The 17,589-nt window shown below is 39.0% G+C and overlaps 1 protein-coding gene across 8 annotated transcripts in view; it reads left to right on the top strand.

The window, feature by feature from the left end:
* The window catches only part of LOC136866602 (serine/threonine-protein kinase GA29083), a 351,399-nt gene that overhangs the window by 290,002 nt on the left and 43,808 nt on the right, over positions 1 to 17,589 (top strand). For 3 of the 8 annotated variants that reach the window (XR_010859568.2, XM_067143719.2, XM_067143717.2), the window contains exon 10: positions 5,187 to 5,296. The exons of 1 other annotated variant lie outside the window; for it this stretch is intronic. Coding sequence is in view for 5 of the 7 variants with exons in the window: in XM_067143719.2 (XP_066999820.1) it covers positions 5,187 to 5,296 (110 nt within the window). In the remaining 2 variants the exon portion in view is untranslated. Of the gene's footprint in view, positions 1 to 5,186; positions 5,297 to 12,197; positions 15,909 to 17,589 lie in introns of those variants that run through there. 4 more of the 8 variants (XM_067143716.2, XM_067143715.2, XR_010859569.2 and 1 more) reach the window with 4 other exon arrangements.

Below are 17,589 nucleotides of genomic sequence, written 5' to 3'. Positions count from 1 at the left end.
CAATGGTTGACTTGACCCTTTAACACGTTCCGTGCGGTTCGGGTCACCATGTGCCCCGAAACATGTTACTCTTATCCGTCGGTGCGAACTTCCCAGAATTGCGAAGTAAGTAACTACGTCCTAGTTACGAATTTCCGTTAACTAATGGCAACATAGTGTTCCAATTGAAGCAAAGGATCGAGGCATACTGCTAGTTTTGATCGGCCCACCGGTGACCCGAAGGAAGTTTTTTTCATCTTCCGTTCATATCGCATCGGGTCACCCTGAGTCCCGATTGTTGTCTGACCTATATTTTTACGCGGGAATCGCTTAGCGCGGTTACGGTGAATGAAGCCTAGAGTGTTGCTGTCCGCAGCTCGTAGACTGTTGTTTAAGGAGTACCACCCTTCTGATATCTGCTTTCTACATTGCTCTTAGGAAAGCCAATAGAGGTTATTGGAGTTATTGGAATAGTTATTGACATATTTACTATCTTCCGTATATAATATTTACAAGCAATTTCACGTCCTTTTTTAGGTATGGAGCTTTCACATTCTGACACACCGGCGGCACGGAAAAGAAAGAGGGTTAGGACAGCACTGGGGTGGGCCTATATTACGTTCCGTGCGGTTCGGGTCACCATGTGCCCCGAAACATGTTACTCTTATCCGTCGGTGCGAACTTCCCAGAATTGCGAAGTAAGTAACTACGTCCTAGTTACGAATTTCTGTTAACTAATGGCAACATAGTGTTCCAATTGAAGTAAAGGATCGAGGCATACTGCTAGTTTTGATCGGCCCACCGGTGACCCAATTATTTCCGGGGTCATTTCTGTTTCACGCAATTGTTGAATCGGAACACTGTCGCACAGGTAAATACGCTGGAATGTCTCCTCAACAATAACGCACACAACAAGTGCACATGCATGGTTTAGGATGTCATACTAGGGAGTAAACAAAGTCAAATTCGTCAGGTCACCGGTGACCCGAACCGATAATAACTAAAGGCAGCATCGGGTCACCGGTGGGCCGATACGACGTAACATTAAGTCATCGAAATTCACTGCCGCAGGGAACGTGTTAAGTCAACCATTGTAGCTGTATTATGTAATTAAGAGAAATGAAGTGGCTGCATCGCTATCAGCTTGCATTTGAAAAATATTAGATTCCAACCCCACTGTCGTCAGCCCTGAGGACGGTGTCCCATTTCCACACCAGGTCTCATTTGCTTCCTTCCCATTCCTAGCCCTTTCCTATCCTATTGTCGCTGTACCGGGAAGTACACCTCAACTCCGCACATTCAAATGAAGCGCCCTAAAGAACTCTATCTATCAAACAAAACGTAAAACTGCTACTGCATGAAGTTGGGACATTAATCAGAAGATGTCACTACTGAATAACTGAGAAGTTTGTCATGTCTAAGTTTCCTAAACTGATTGGATTTGTTTTGTTTTGGTGTACATCAAGGAGTTTGAACTTTTCTCCATAGATGTCTCTACTAAACTGAGGTCACGCACTCTGGTGCAAAATGGAATAATTTGTTATTGAAAGAAATTTTGTGTTTATAGGTTTTCTCAAGTAAATTAACTTTCATTTATTTTCTTATTTATTTCAAGGTTTGCAACACTTCATTCTCTTCCCGCCAGCTTTGGTGTCTGGCCAATCAAAATTTTTCTGTAACTATTTTTCAGCCTATCACAGGCTTCTTGTTGGTTTTGGGGTGTAACTTTTGATTCTGCCAATAAAATTGAGAGAACCCTCTAGAACCGTCCCCTCGCGTATATAAGCTGCAGTCTTTCAGGCTACCTTGTCTTTGGATCACCGAATTTCTGACTGTGTGTGTTAAGTCAGGCAGTTCAACCGCCAAGGTAATGGCCACCTATCTTATTTTTCTGTAGCTACCTCCGCAGACTTACACGAGGGGAAGGTTCTAATTTCTAACTATGTAACCTCCTGTTTGTTAAAATGTAAACCCTCTTTCGGCTAATGTAAAATTTCATAAAATCTTAAACTGTAAATCAGGGATACAGAGTGCGTTACCCTCTCGAGTTCCCCTTCAACTTAGTTTGAGGTGACTGTGATTATATAACCCTTTCTCTTTTCTGTAAAGTGTTAAATTAACCTCCATTCTAGTCACCTCAGTAGCTTGGGATTAGCCTCTGCATCATCGGGCCAAGAGCCCAATTAGGGATTTTAATTTTCTAGGAGTGCAAGTGTATACGCCTCCATTCATTTTGTGTTCGGGCCAGTAATTTAACCTGTTCTTCTTTCAACGAAGGCCCAGTAGTTTGGGTAATAGATACCCCTGTGTACTCATTGTAAATGTTAGGTTGGGCCTAGAGAGGCTGGAAGATGTTAGTTTTTGTGTAATATTGCCTTCAGTAGGCGGTAAGAAATTGGGAGCACCGTCTCCTTGATTAATGTTGGAGAGCATGTAAAGCTCTTTTCTGAGATTGTGAATTTCTTGTAATAGTGAGGGGTGCCTCTGGAAGACTATAGATTTGTAACCTTTGGAGCAAAGTGCTCTTGAATTTGCGAGATTTCTGTCATTGTCTAATCACTTTTGCAAAATTGTAAATTTGTAAACTAGGGGCTTGAAGCCCAAAATTGTTAAATTCCCTAGTCTGGGGTTCTCTATTTTTGTATCCAAATTGTTATTTCACTAAGTGAAATGTTGTTAACTTTGTTTTTTGAAAAGAAATATAACCTGTGTTAAAGTTTTAAAATTAATTTTTGATATTTTAGATAGATCCATTCACACCAGCACCTTCTTTCACCTCTTTCTGCTCCACGGAATCTCCGTAGCAGTCGCCATAAGACCTGTATGTGTTAATATGACGGAATTCAAATTGAAAAAAAAAAAGAAAAGGAAGAGAGAAGATTCTCCATTATCAAAAATTTGTTGTGCCCATGGAGGTATATTAGCAATTAAGGCTTTCACAGATCAAAGAAACATAGTCTTGGTTTGCCATTTAGGCTCATCGGTTGGACTGGCTGGCCTATCCAAGATGTTACATAGATGTGTTTTGATCTGCGGCTGTGTGTGAAAAACTTTAATTGGCATTGTACTTTGTTGAGCAGGACAAATTTTTAATAATGGAGTATCAGTTCTCCTTTAGCAAATTTGCACTTATTTGTTAACATGGTGAGATTCTTAGTTCATCTGCCACTATTAAGTAGAATCTTCTAACATCTCTAATTATTTTGACCACTCTAACTTTCAAATTTATATTGTACGCTATTCTAAGTTTGACCTCAACTCTTACGTTCATATATATCTCACACTAAGTCATAATGCTCCTCAACAGTTCCAATATTGCACTTTTTAGTATTTTTTCTCTTCATAATAGTTTTTTCTCTGTCATATGTTTTTTTAACTTCATTGATCTATCTTAAGAAACTTTTGGAAGCACAGTGCCGATCTTCTCTTCAAGAAATTGCTCCGTAATACATTTACGTATTTGATCTGCGATTTCCTTTATAATTCTTGGATGTATCGAGAAGCAGTGCTAATTCCTAAAATTATACAGTGCCTCATGGACTACAGGTGAACTCTTCAAGAATTTACTCCATGCTACATTTAGATACATATTTGAACCTGGACTCCTTCACACACAGTGCTCTCTAACACATCTAACTAAAGAGACTTTCAGAAGCACAGTGCTGATCTACTCTTTGGGAACATGCTCCGTAGTACATTTGCGTATTTTATCGGCGACTTCTTCATAATTTTGGATCTATCGACTAGCAGTGTTATTCCCTAAAATTATACAGTGTCTCATAAGCTGCAATTGAACTCTTCAAGAATTTGCTCAGTACTATATTTGGATACATATTTGATTATGGGCTTCTTCCCGTACCGTGCTCTCTTAACGCTTATGTCTTACTATCGTTCATGATTGACATGTAGTATTCTTTAAAATTGTACAGTGCCTTATAAACTGCAGCTGATAAATACGTGTGTTACAGTGCTTCATAAACTTCATATTTTTACCTGTGCATCTTTCAATGCACATTACTCCCTAAAGATTTTAGTGCTTCAGTATCAGCAACCTACAGAATTCTTTATACTTTACAATTTATTTATCTGTGCATTGTTTTACACCTATCTGTGATCGGCTGATGACAAAAAATACTGGTCGAAACCGGTACCAATTTTAATTAAATAGGAGTGTAAACTTACGTTTCTTATTTTAGTAGTATTGAATGGTTGAACCATTTTATACTTTCTTTTAACTTATTATTTTATCATGTCAATGGAGAGAATGTATTTTCTCTTCTGAGGAATCCCCCGGTGGGTGGGGGACGCAGACGTAGAATACACCCACAGTACCCCCTGCCTGTCATAAGAGGCAACTAAAAGGGACAACCAAGGGATGATTGTATTAGAACCATGAAACTACTTGTGATTAGTATCATCACATGGAGAACACCATGGGTCGCCTTTACTTGCGAGTAGTACCACTATGTTAGGTACACAATAGGTTTGTGATTAGTAGCACCAGAGAGTGGTTCACTGTCGGTTTCCAGTACATGTGATTAGTACCATTGTGAGAAACGCCACAGGTCTGGACGTTGCCTGTGATTAGCACCCACTATATGAGGAACACCAGGGGAAAAGCGGCGCCATTGATTAGTACACCTAGATGAGGAACACCATTGGTTTGCGTTGTGTATGAGTGGTGCCATTATGTGAGGAACACCACAGGTCTGCGTTACCTGTGCGATGTACAATACTTGTGAGTAGTGTCATAATGTGTGGAACACCGTGAGTCTACACTACTCTTGATTAGCACCACAACATGACAAATACCATGATTCTACTTTACTAGCGATAAGTAGCATTATGAGGGGCCGTTGACCTGGATCTTCTATCCCTTTAGACAGCGAGCATCCTAGATTTAGGATTGTGTTTTAGAAGCAGTCCCTTTGTCAGTGATGCTATTGTTTATGATAGTTTCTGGGTCGGATCCACTGATTGTTTTAAATTCATATCCATCCATTCATTCTTCATCACATTTTTGTATTGTGGTCAGTGGATGATTTTGAACTTTTAAATTGTCCCCGATGACCTAGATGTTAGGCCCCTTTAAACAACAAGCATCATCATCATCATCATCATCATCTCCTTCTGAGGAAAGGTTCCATTTTATCTGTACTTTCCGAAAATTTTGTATTAGAGGTTTTACATTGTGCAAATGGTTTCAGGAAGCAGGAGGCGCTGAACAGCTGAAAGTACATCGTACCACAGAGTTGCAGTTCTCCAACCACCAGAACAATGAAAAGTCATCAGACGTAGCTCTCAGTGCAGTTAGTAGGTAAAGCTTGATGCCCTACATTTAATTTTAACAATGCTCAATTATATGTAGCCATTTGTATATTTTTCAGTATTGTGGCAATATTTTCATTATGTTTGAGGCAAGTTAGTGTGTATTTTCAGCTCTTTATATTGTTTATTTGATCATTTTATGCTGGTAATGCAGATATTTTAACAAATTTGTCCTCCACTCCTTGTAATAAGGAACATGGTGTAACCTAAGTGCAAATTCATTTATAAGGAAATAAATCGCAATGTTCAGTTCATTCAGAGATTGCAATTAGATTTGAGCCTAGAGGGAGCTTACATATTATGGGGAAAGAAAAATTAAAAGTTCGTGCTCAGTATTATACCTCCACTAGTCTCAGATTTTTGGCTTTGCCTTTTAAATTTAGGATATTCTGTGTATTTATTGTTAGGAAAGTCTGTCATTTTCATTTTCATAGTGGTATTGTAGATTTTGCAGAGCTTCAATGACTGTGATGGATGCATGTGAATTCCATAGTTTCATTGTCATCTAATATTCAACAGCTTTTAACTGTATTGTTCATTTCTAACCTCCTGCTGATCTTGAAATATTTTGACAACCCTCAACATTCAAACTCAGTATCAAAATTCCTGCAGTTTGGTCATGAGTTTAATTTCTGACTTTTTTTTCTAATTAAGACTCATTTGTTTGATTTAGGCCACCGTTCAATCCAGCCTCTAAATTTTTAATAATTTAGCAATACAAGAAGATTATATTAGGAGTCAACATTGTAAATTGCATCCATAATGACATATATTTGGTAAAACTCTCTCGCTTCTAATCCATGTCCATCTCTGTAGCTAAATGTTTAGCATGATGCTCTTTGGTTTAAGATATCCTGTCTCGATTTCAGTTCCTGACTGGTTTGATTTAAACCTTCATTGGCTATTTCCTCTATCTCAGCGACTGGGTGTTTGTGCAATCTTCAACATTAGATTTATCCTAACTAGGGCCCCATCCTGACAGCTGCACAGGTTCCTAGTTCTGATCCATCTTCTAAGGTGTTATAGAGATTTATGCAGAGCAGAAAGGGATAGAAGGGTGAGCGGTGAATGGCTGGACAACGCATGAACTGAAGTTTAAATTTTGATAAGAATATCTACTGAAAATTTATTTTCTTTCTTTTCTTATTGGATGATCTTTTCAGAACCATAATAACAAAGATATAGCAAGAGGGAAACATTAACAGTAAATACAGGGAAGCTTAGTTACTACGGCGGATCAAATATAAAAGGGATTTTTTTTTTTTTTTTTTTTTTTTAATTTATTGCATCGCCCAAAAAAATACACATATAGAGATCACTGTTCTGCATAGTGTCCTGCCTTCGATACACATTTCCTCCATCAGATTGAAAAGTTTTTGATGCCATCCTAGTAGGAAGAAGGACGTGTGCAGAGCCAGTTGCACACAAACTCTTCTATACTTGCAGCATCATCGAACCGCTCTCCTCCTAGGCCTTATTTGAATGGTCCAAACAAATGGTAGTAGCAGTGTGATAAATCTGGACTTTACAGAGGGTGTTCCAGAGCTGTCCTGTGAATTTCCTGTAGTTTTTCCCGTGTTAAAGCGGCAGTATACGGCCTTGCATTGTCATGGTGAAGAATGACATTTCGGATCGGTTGCCGGCGTCGCTTGTTGTGAAAATGCAGCTTTTGCTTCATCCAAAAGGCGACAGTAATAGGCTGCATTCATTGTCCTTTGTTCGTGAAGAAAATCCACCAGCAAAACGTCCTCAGAGTCCCAGAAAATGGTTGCAAGCGAGCACCTTTCCTGCATTTGCTCGTGTTTTGGCCTTGACTGGACCTGCTTCGTCTCTTCGCCGCCGCTCCATGCTTGCTTACTTTAACTCTGGGGTGTAATGATGCACCCAAGTTTCATTACAAGTCACAATACGATGAAAGAAATCCTCTCCTTCCTCCTCGTAGCAACACAGGAGACTCTGAAAAACTCCTTGGCGTAAAGTTTCTTGTTCCTGGTTGAGGAGACGAGGAACCCACCTGGCAGACAATTTTCTGAAATGGAGTTCATCTCGGATGAGGGTTTGAACACTTCTGTAACTTATTCCTACGGCTAAAACAATTTGCAAAATTTTTATTCGCCGATCTTCACCAATGATGTCACAAATGGCAACAATGTTGTATGCCGTGATGCTTGTCTGTGGTCTCCTTTCATGAGGTTCATTTTCCAGAGCTTCTGTTTTTGCCATACATTTTTTAGCCCACTAATACACTCCATTCTGCAAAATTGTTTCTTCCCCAAATTCTGCACAGAGCCGTCCCAAAATTTTGGAAGGTTTCATGCCTTCTTTTGCGAAAAATTTGATGATGCGTTGCACAACCGACGTGCGCACGTCTCGTTCACTCATGGCGTACTGAAGCAGCCCAGCACTCCACCATCGTTCGCACGCACAAACCCCTTCTCCGGATACCCCTACCAACATCCTGCCAAAGCTTTGCCTCCCAATTATTACTAACAGCAGCAGTACATTCAAATTCCTGTTTATATTTGATCTGCCTTCATTATTTACAATCAGGGGAGGACCCCCATTTCCTACAAGTCTGTCAGAGAAACTCAGACCAATAGATCTTACAAATTTACAAAGGTCCATAGCAGAGAGAAAATAGAAATTTATACAGCTTAAAGAAGAAGCCATAGCTTCTACAAGAAAGTTACGAATATTAAGATTATCTTTATATCAAAGGGTCTCAAACCCTGCCTGAAATTTTGCATATGAAATCTTACAACTACCCTCTTTGGGCCTGGTAATGTTGAGTCAAACACCAATAAAAAAAAATGTTTAAAAAATTTCAAGAAAAACCTAACCAGCTTTCCCACTCGCTACCCTAATATCATAGGGAAGCCACATTTGAAAGCGGGCGTTATTAATGGCATTGACATTTATCCAGATACCTAGGTTAACATCAACAGCTTCTCTAAATACAGACTCAGAGTAGATTTTAAAAAAAAGGAGAGGGGACCATCTACATACAGCTATGTTCTCAGTGGTCTCTCCTTCTAATTTGGCCTCTATACTGTTTGGTTCCAGTAGAGCTGAGTGGTGATGTGTAAATCACCAGCATCAACACCAGTAGTTTTTTTTTTTTTTTAATCTCACCAAGTTTTGTATGAGGTATGCAGCCAAAAGCTTGTCAATAGTCTGTGAAGCATGCCTACACATCGACATTCATAGCCACGCATCTCTAAGTCAAAACATTCAGGTCTGATGACCTTAGATGTTAGGCCCCTTTAAACAACAAGCATCATCAAAACATTCAGAGAGAAAAGAGCCTAGTCCATTTCTGAAACCAAACTGAGTAGTACCAATTTGGCATTCGCATTTTGCATAGATGGATGATTTGTAGGAATACCTTTATGTCGCACTGACAGAGGCAGGTCTTGCGGTGATGATGGGATAGGAAAGTCCTAGGAGTGGAAGGAAGCAGTCATGGCCTTAATTAAGGTACAGCTCCAGCATTTGCCTTGTATAAAAATGGGAAACCACGGAAAACCATATTCAGAGCTGCTGATAGTGGGGTTCGAACCCACTATCTCCCGGCTGCAAGCTTACAGCTGCGTGCCCCTAACCGCACGGCCAACTGGCCCAGTAACATTCGATATTAGCCAGTCAGGTGGAATTCTCCCAGCCTTATATGCTGCGTTGAACAGTTAGCAGGTTTAGGCCTTGAGCAATGAGTTTGACGAGTTTCTGCATGTATCTTGTCTGGACCCACAGCTTATTGCATACAACACTTCCTCTTTCGTTATGTTAGGACTTGCTTCACTGCGTTCTTCAATACAGGGTGCACATCGTTAAATAGATTCTAAACATAGTTCTTCCAGCACATAAGCTTTTCTTCAGCTCCTGCTAAAATAGTGCTCTTGGCATCCCTCAGCTTTATATGGCTTGCAATATTTCCCAGTAAGTTCCTTGATTTTCGTATGGAAGTTGAAGAAGTCATGTTTCTCCTAGAGATATTATGTTTCTCTGCATCGTTCTGCCAGCCAAAGTTCGTTTGACTCCCTGCATTTTCTTCGCACTCTCCTGTTCAACTCTTCATTCTGTTCCTTTTCCCTGTGCTTCATTTTCCATATTTCTTCCATAAGTTGTGAGGTTTTATCTGTTATCCATTGTTGCTTCTTCTGGTTGCTTGAATATCCAATGTCTGTTTCTTGTGTATCAATGAGTACGTTCTTTAGGACACTCCATTCTGTAGATTGTTCCTGAATTGTCAAAGTTCTGTCAATGCACTTAGGTTTTTCAGAGTGTCTGACCTTGACAAAGCAATGGAGTTTGAAATCCATGGTGACGGGGTTGTGGTCACTATTAACTTCTGCACCAGGGTAGGTTTTTGCTGATTTCACAAACCTTTTCAGATGACTTTTAACGAGGATGAAGCCTGTCTGGTTCCTGATAATATGACCGTCATAGTCCACAGGGGATGCAGTTTGAAGAAAGTCTTGATGATAGATAGCTGTTGTTCTGAACAAAACTGTACCAGGTGAGCTGACGATCTCATCTGGTATTTCTCTCACCAAGACCATTCTGTCCAACATCATCATCCTCCATGCCAAGACCTATCTTTGCATTGAAGTCACCGAACCACTGCTATCTCCTCTTTCTTTATAAAGGCCATTGCCTTCTCCAGTATGGAATAAAAATCTTCAACCAATTCGTCTTTTTCTCCTGTTGGAGTGTAAACCTGACAATGTTCTTGGCGCGATGTGATGTTTGCAGTTTAAGAAGCGTGACTCGATCTCCAAGGGGAATTGAATCATGACTGACTTTGCCAGATAGGAAGAGAGGAGCATCACCAGAGTAATAGAGGACCCTATATTCAGTCTTGTGTGTTCCTGATCTAGGCCATCCAGCTTTATACAAACTTTGCACATTCCTGGTGGCAACTCTTTTGTAATATTGACTTATCACTAACTGTCTTCGGTAGGAGGGCAGATTCCTAGCACCCTCTCCCCAAGTATGGGGTGCCCTAGACTAAGGGCCGATACTGTAACAACTCTTACCATATTGAATGTTTTGGAGAGATAGCACAGTAAGACTTCAGTTTCCTTTCTGCGCTGCACTGTGGGAACTGTAGAGGCTGCTACAGCTGTGCCTTCCTGTCCACTGTAGTGCTGTTAGTGAAGTCCATCCTCGTGCACCACTACGTGGTACTGTTGGAGCTGCTGCCCCCCCTGCTGGAAATATCCACTTAGCCCTGGACAGTGGGCTGCCTCCTCCATCAGCTCTGCCATACTGGAGTCCCTCTTCTCCACCTTTGCTGATGATGAAGAACCTGTTACGTTCAACTCAAGTACAGGGCTGCCTCCTCTGCCATTTACACTGTACCAGAAGACTACCTTCTCCACTCTAAATTCCAGTGAGGTCTTCACTCATTACCTTGAGGTAGGGCCGTCCATATTTATGACTCAGAGAGAGGGTGCCCCAGTATTATTAACCCGTGAGTGGTCGCTATATGAGATTTTCTCTCACATTATTTTGTATTGTGAGTTTGCTTTTCAGTGGTGCAAGGAGGTGACTGTTCCCTCTTCTAGCTGAGTTGATAACTGTCGTGAGTAATTAAAATTGAAATAATTGATAAGGAGATTCCACCTATTCAATACCAAAGAATAAGAAATGTGAATTACGTTCTCATTTAATAATAATTAGAAATGGTACCGGTTTCGACCCTAGTCCAGGTCATCATCAGCCGATTAAGAAATGGAAAGCAATGTATAGGATCAGTAGAAGAGGCAATATGAAAAGGAAATGAACGGGGGTAGACACTGAAACTTAGAAGAAGTAAAATACAAGTCATTCAAAAGAAAAACAGTGCGCAATTCTCTTAGCGGCAGCAAGGCACACGCAGCGCTAGGCAAAGTCCCACAATGATTACGAATAGCAGAGAACTGTTCAAAGCCAGTTATTTAAACACTGTCAGGCATAAAGTCACATCACAATCGAACACATACAAAGGTCCATATTCGTGTAGGAGTTGAAGACGAGCAGATTCATTGAAGCAACTTGCCAGCTCCCGGTGATCAGCGCGACACATTCAATATCAGGCACTGTGGTTTCAAACGCCAAAGTAAAATGGAGAATAGCTTGACGATCCAGTTATTTTCCTTGGTTGCGGGAAAGTAAGTATATAGATAAATATAATACAATTCAAGATTTGATTTGATTTGATTTGATTTGTTTATTTATCACCAACAGAGTTATTGATTCTCCAATTACAGATGATATAATACATTCAACTGGAGTAAATTGGGACAGTCAAGGAAATTGCCGACATATTTGTACAAAACAAATCATAATCTGTCGATGACAGCTTGATACCCAAACACTTTTTACTAATCCATTTTGAGAATCTGATCTGTACTCGCTCTAAGGCATTAACTAAGAATTGCTGTGAGGGGATCCACACTTCAGAGCAGTACTCTAGACTAGATCGTATAAGCGAAAAATACAGGGTTTTCAATGGGACAACAGATTTAAAACTCTTGCAATTTCTTTTGAGGAAGCCTAGCGTTTTAAATGCCTTGTTAACGATATTTAACACATGCTCATTGAAAGATAGACCATTTTGATTACTAAAAATAATACCAAGATCGTTAATTTTATTAACACGCTTCACTTCTTGATTCCCTACATTATAATTGAATACATTAACTTGCGTTCTCGTGAAGGAATTGAGTAAGTAATTATATTATATTATAGATGTTATTGCCCAGCAGAAATTTCGACAGATAGTCACACTTTGCCTTGCCAATGCTTTCGACATTCAGTTGTAGGAGTCTAATAGATGGACCGATGTTTCTCGTTAAATAGTTCTGAGAAGAACTGTTTCTGTTATTTCATTGATATGTCATTGCCAGGAGATCCATGGATAGTCTGGCTGCTTGTTTTCGCTGTTGTTCAGTTAGCACCACCCAGGAGGCACGTGTACGGCAGTTAGAGGTTTAACCTACGGACGTGAACAACTCTACCTCCCCTGCCCTGAATAGAATCAGAACAGGACACGGCCGGTGCAGAGCCGCTCTCCGTAAGTGGAAAAAGCTACCTAATCCAGACTGTGACTGTGGAGCTCCACACCAGACTGTTGATCATATCTTCGGGTAATCCAAGATTCGAGCCTATCATGGTGATGAAGCCAACTTCCTGCTGGTAACTCCAGATGCTGTACACCAGATTGAAGAACTAGACATTCAATTGTGAAGCACAAATTACTTTGTTTCTCATCTGTAAATATGTATATGTATATATATGTATTCCTGATATTGTCTGTACAAGCCATATGCTAAATAAATCTGTAATATACGCTAATCATTTCAGTTTTTAATCTAAAATGTATAACGCAGATTTTGAATCTCATTTCAGTAATTCATTTCACCCTTACACCCTGCAAAATTGTGGAAGATGTTTATTTTAAATGAAGTTTAATGCAAGAGAAAATCTCACGGGCGACCACTCGTGCTGCAATACGGTTAGCGACCACTCGCGGGTTAAGCTCCCAGAAATTGGGCTGCCTGTGTGTCTGTGAGGCCATATCCGGGGTGTCTGATCCAGCCCACATGTGGGCCCCCTATCGGCACCCTCCGGGTGTTAACAGGCTTCCCCAGAGGGACATATGTTTATAGGAAATGTAATTTTAAATCCTGTGCATATGATCCTCTTTTTCAATAAGTTTACCCTTTAGTGTGGATGCACCATCATGTCTTGGAAAACTCCTAGAGTTTGGAAAAAATACATATAAACGTTTTCCTTGTAAAGAGAATAATTTTTCTGAATTCCTTCAATGTACTCAATTTTCATTCAACATATGTTATTTATTACTAGACGTCGTACAGATTATCGGTCCCAGTTTTGAAAATTTGGTGTTGGAAATAAACACTACTTGCCTACAGATGTGAATTAATCCTTCTGTGGTAGATATGTCTTTTATCAGACAATATAAAGAAAATTCTTTTAATTTATGGATATTGTATTGCCTATGAGTGTAGCAATGATATCATATGGCAGTACTTTATGCTCATAAGCACATTTGGAAAGGTTTGAAACTGTGTATCTCGTTAATAGGTGCACATTGAGGTATTACATTCACAAGCAGTATTAACCATTTAGTCACATTTTGTAATCGTATGTTTATAATTTATTGATATGTTAAAAACTGTTATACCATACATTTTATTTTAAGAGAATATTGTTTTAAGGAATGAAAAATGAGATTGCATATATTACCAACTTGCTCATATAAGTAACGAATGGAAAAATTTAATTAGAATTCATGTTCATGATCATATTATTTTAGATTATGGAATTGCTTTGCTTTTGAATATTGAATTTTCACGACCGCATTGTAATCGAAACAGACTTTCAACGTATTAGGTCGTGTTACGTACATGTACTACATGTACATGGCGTTTGTGACATGTACGTAACACGACCTAATACGTTGAAAGTCTGTTTCGATTGCTTTGCTTTTGTTACTATCTTACTTCAAGTATTATTTTCGTGTTCAGAATAAGATGGTTGCAACTGTTTTCTATTGCTCAAAGAAAAGAATCTCATTTTTTACTTCTGCACCTGGCACTTTTGGTTAGGATAGTAGAGAAAGAGAAATCTGTTTATCAGCAGCAAACACAATAAAGCCTGTAATGTAATTATAGAATAAATTTCACAACACTGCATCATGCCAGTTGTCCTTCTTGAATGCTGTTAGTTTGTTAGTTCATAAAACGCCCTTAATGAATTGAATCAGAATACCATTGCTCTGATTTTAACCTTTAAATACTCTGCACTTGCATAATCAGGCTCCATCTAGCTTAGCATGAGTCTTAACTACAGTACTTGACACAAAGCTTATTTATATGGTATACATAGCTCAGCCATTAAGTTTGTGGACTGGCTGCATAGTGGTGCACTACAGTGGGCAGTTCTTTGCTTGTTCCCACTAGAGTTCTGCCGAAAGTTATGCAAATCTGCTAGCCGTATGTTTCAGTTGACAAAGCAAGAATAATGCTTTTGGCTACAGTGCTGGATAATTTTTAAGAAATAGCTGATAAAATACTGTTTTTTATTTCTTATTTCTTTTCAGATAGTATGTGGTTTCAACTTTTGCTGTAAATAACACATTACATTGGTTTTCCAAAAGCAAGTAAACATTTCAGCAAGGTCATTCGTTAATTTCAATGTGGGATATTAAGTTATTTCCAAAGAGATCATACTGTACTACAGATGGAGAAGGGACTATGTCTGCTGTACAGATTTCCTAAATCTGCCATTTGTAGAGACATTAGAGTATTTGATGGTAATTCATCATGAGATGGAGTATCAACAGCACCCACACGGAAGATGATAATATAACAACAGTAAGGATTAACCATAGTATTTGCTGGAAAATTCTGTGTGATATAAATTTGTGTTCTCATTCTGAGGTGGTACAATTCTTTTCATGCACACCTGTAATGGAGATCAGCTGCATATACCTTTTTAGCCACTTACTAGCTCTCCTGCCAATCTTAAATTTCTAACAGTACTAGAAATCAAACCCAGGTCTGTGAGAACAGCAGCTAATAGCAGTAACTATTGAACTACGATGTGGACACGTCGTGTGTTACCAGTACAGTGTGCCTGGCATCCTGACACAAGACTAATGTGATGATCGCATGACCATTTATGTTGACGTTCCCTTAATGCTGATAATGATGGGGCGTTTCTGAGCCAGAAAACAACTGGAAATAAAACTTGGTGTTTTCTGTGAAATTACATTCTGCCACCTGGAAATGGCTTGTGTCACTATGACAAGGAACTGGCAAGGGAACGGGTCATCTTTTTGCCACATCCACCCGATCTTTCATCATGTGATTTTTCTCATTCTGTGCTTGAAAGCAAAGCTTTGTGAGTGCATATTTCATTCCGCCATGGAGATTATCACTGCTACAAGAACATCCATACAGGATCTTCCTAATATCTTTCCACAGTGTTTCCAATAGCAATACCAGTATTGGCAGACGTGCATAGCAGCCAATGGCAATTTTTTTTAGGGACAATGTTGAGTTGTGGTAAGAGTATGCTGTGTTGCACGACTGCCTACGTTCCACAAACTCCGCCAGTCCACAAACTTTCTGACTGTGGTAGTGTTCCGGTTCTGTCAAGAACATGGCAAAAACATACTCCTTCAAATCTAGCTATGCAGTAACTATGGAATGGGATCAGTTAGAAGCTAACCCTTGCTTAATAGGTCTTAATACACTAGTTGAAGCTTGCAGATCCTACTATGTGGCGAGTTCTATGAGTACTATGAGTACTGTCATGTTTGGACTGATGTAATCTCAAGAAAAACTGGAGTGAGTGAAGAATAAGTATAACTGTAACCTAAATAGATATATCTGTGTATGATACTGGTATGATGACCTAGATGTTATGCCCTGCAAAACAACATTCATTTTGTGTGATACTTTTTATATTAGATAACATCCAGTCAGCATCAAAGTTACTTCCATGTGCTTTAAGTGCAAATTTACTCATTTTGAATGGTGTGATTATTGTTGTTGTTGTTGTTATTATTATTATTATTATTATTATTATTATTATTATTATTATTATTATTATTATTATTATTATTTAATATAATCACTTTTGATTAGTTATATCAGAAGCATTTATCAGTTTAAGGAAATATTTTTTTAAGACAATAGAAATACTAATAATAAAATATCTATTGCATTTATTTATTAATTCTTATTATTGAAATAATTTGTCTTTGAAGTTGTCGTAAATTTATCCAGAAAGTGGATGTGGTTTTATTTGTCATCTACAGATCATAAGTGCAGCTTCCTACGCTTCCTGTAAGTATGGTTTTTGCTACCAATCCATCCCTTTTCCGTCCAGCTTAGTATCAAACATAGTGCTGTCGCTAAAGCCATCCATACCTCCATTTTTTTAACAGTGAATAAAACGGTCAGTCTAGTGTAATGTATCATTCCTTCCAGTTCCTGATATATTGTCCAGGGGGCGACGACAACACAGGTATCCCCCTCTTACTTTTAATAACATTTTGTCATAGATTCTTCTTCAGTGTGTGTGACATTTCAGGTCACATATTTTGTCTCTTATGAAGTACTATCTTCCATGCATGTGTTATGTGCATAACTGTCATACACATGTATGATTGTTGTCTAAATGTATAATGTTGATGTAAAAAAAATAACCCAACCTCTTATGACACTCCTGAAACATGGACAGATCTTATGTCCCAACAGAAATAATACATAAATCATTATAAATTCAACTCTCATTTAAGGTAATCTACACTAATGGTGAATTCTCCACACAAATTGATCACTGGCTAATAAAAAGGCACGAGCTCAAACTGGAAACCAATGCTAAGGTAATGCCATCTGATAGTGTAGCACCACAACACAGGCAGCTTGTCCTACATATGTGAATTGGAAAGATTAAAACAATTCGTCTCCAGAAAACTGGCTTGCAGATGATAAAATGGTGGAGACGTAACGCGGAAAAGGCTTCACTTGCATCTAGGCTCAACATATTCAGTGCGAATACTGACCAGCCAGTGGAGGCCATGTGGAAGAAAACAACTCAAATACACACAACAGCAACTAAAAACCTCAGAAAGACAAAGCCAGGAAAACAGTTCATTGATAAACATACATGATAGTGTAAGGAAGTAGTCCATCTGGCAGTAAATGCTAAGAAACAGGATTTTAAAATTTCACACCAAAGAAGGGCAGAGGAGGATCCATGCCAGTACAAACTACTAAAATTTGTCGCAAAAGGTGCTCTTACCAGAGCAAAGAACTGCCAATATCAAGAACTGTATGACCTGTTGGAGAAAATGTCTATCACCTTACAAAATCTCGTCATTGAGCTATCTACGATACAGGACATGTCATACAAATAAAAACCTCTTTGAGAGCCATTAATTAAACAATTGGAGACTTTTCAGATGTGGTTATACAGAAGGGTATTGAGGGTGCTGTGGACAGACCATGTCACAAATGTTGAGGTTCTCCAGAAAATGAAGAAAGACACATTGACCACCGTTAAAACAAGGAAGATTCAGTATCTTGGATGTTTCATGAGGAATGAAAGTAGATACCATCTCCTACAGTCTATTCTTCAAGTAAAAATACTTTTTATCGTGCAATGGAAAAATACCTGTAAAGAGAAGTGTTGGTCAGAGAAGAATATCCTGGTTACAGAATATCAGAACTTGGACCAAACCGCAGGTGACAAGAACAGCAC

This window comes from Anabrus simplex, chromosome 3 (assembly GCF_040414725.1).
Source record: "Anabrus simplex isolate iqAnaSimp1 chromosome 3, ASM4041472v1, whole genome shotgun sequence".
Classification (NCBI taxonomy): domain Eukaryota; kingdom Metazoa; phylum Arthropoda; class Insecta; order Orthoptera; family Tettigoniidae; genus Anabrus; species Anabrus simplex.
Note: the sequence above shows the minus strand (reverse complement) of the source record. Positions and strands in the feature narration are given on the sequence as shown.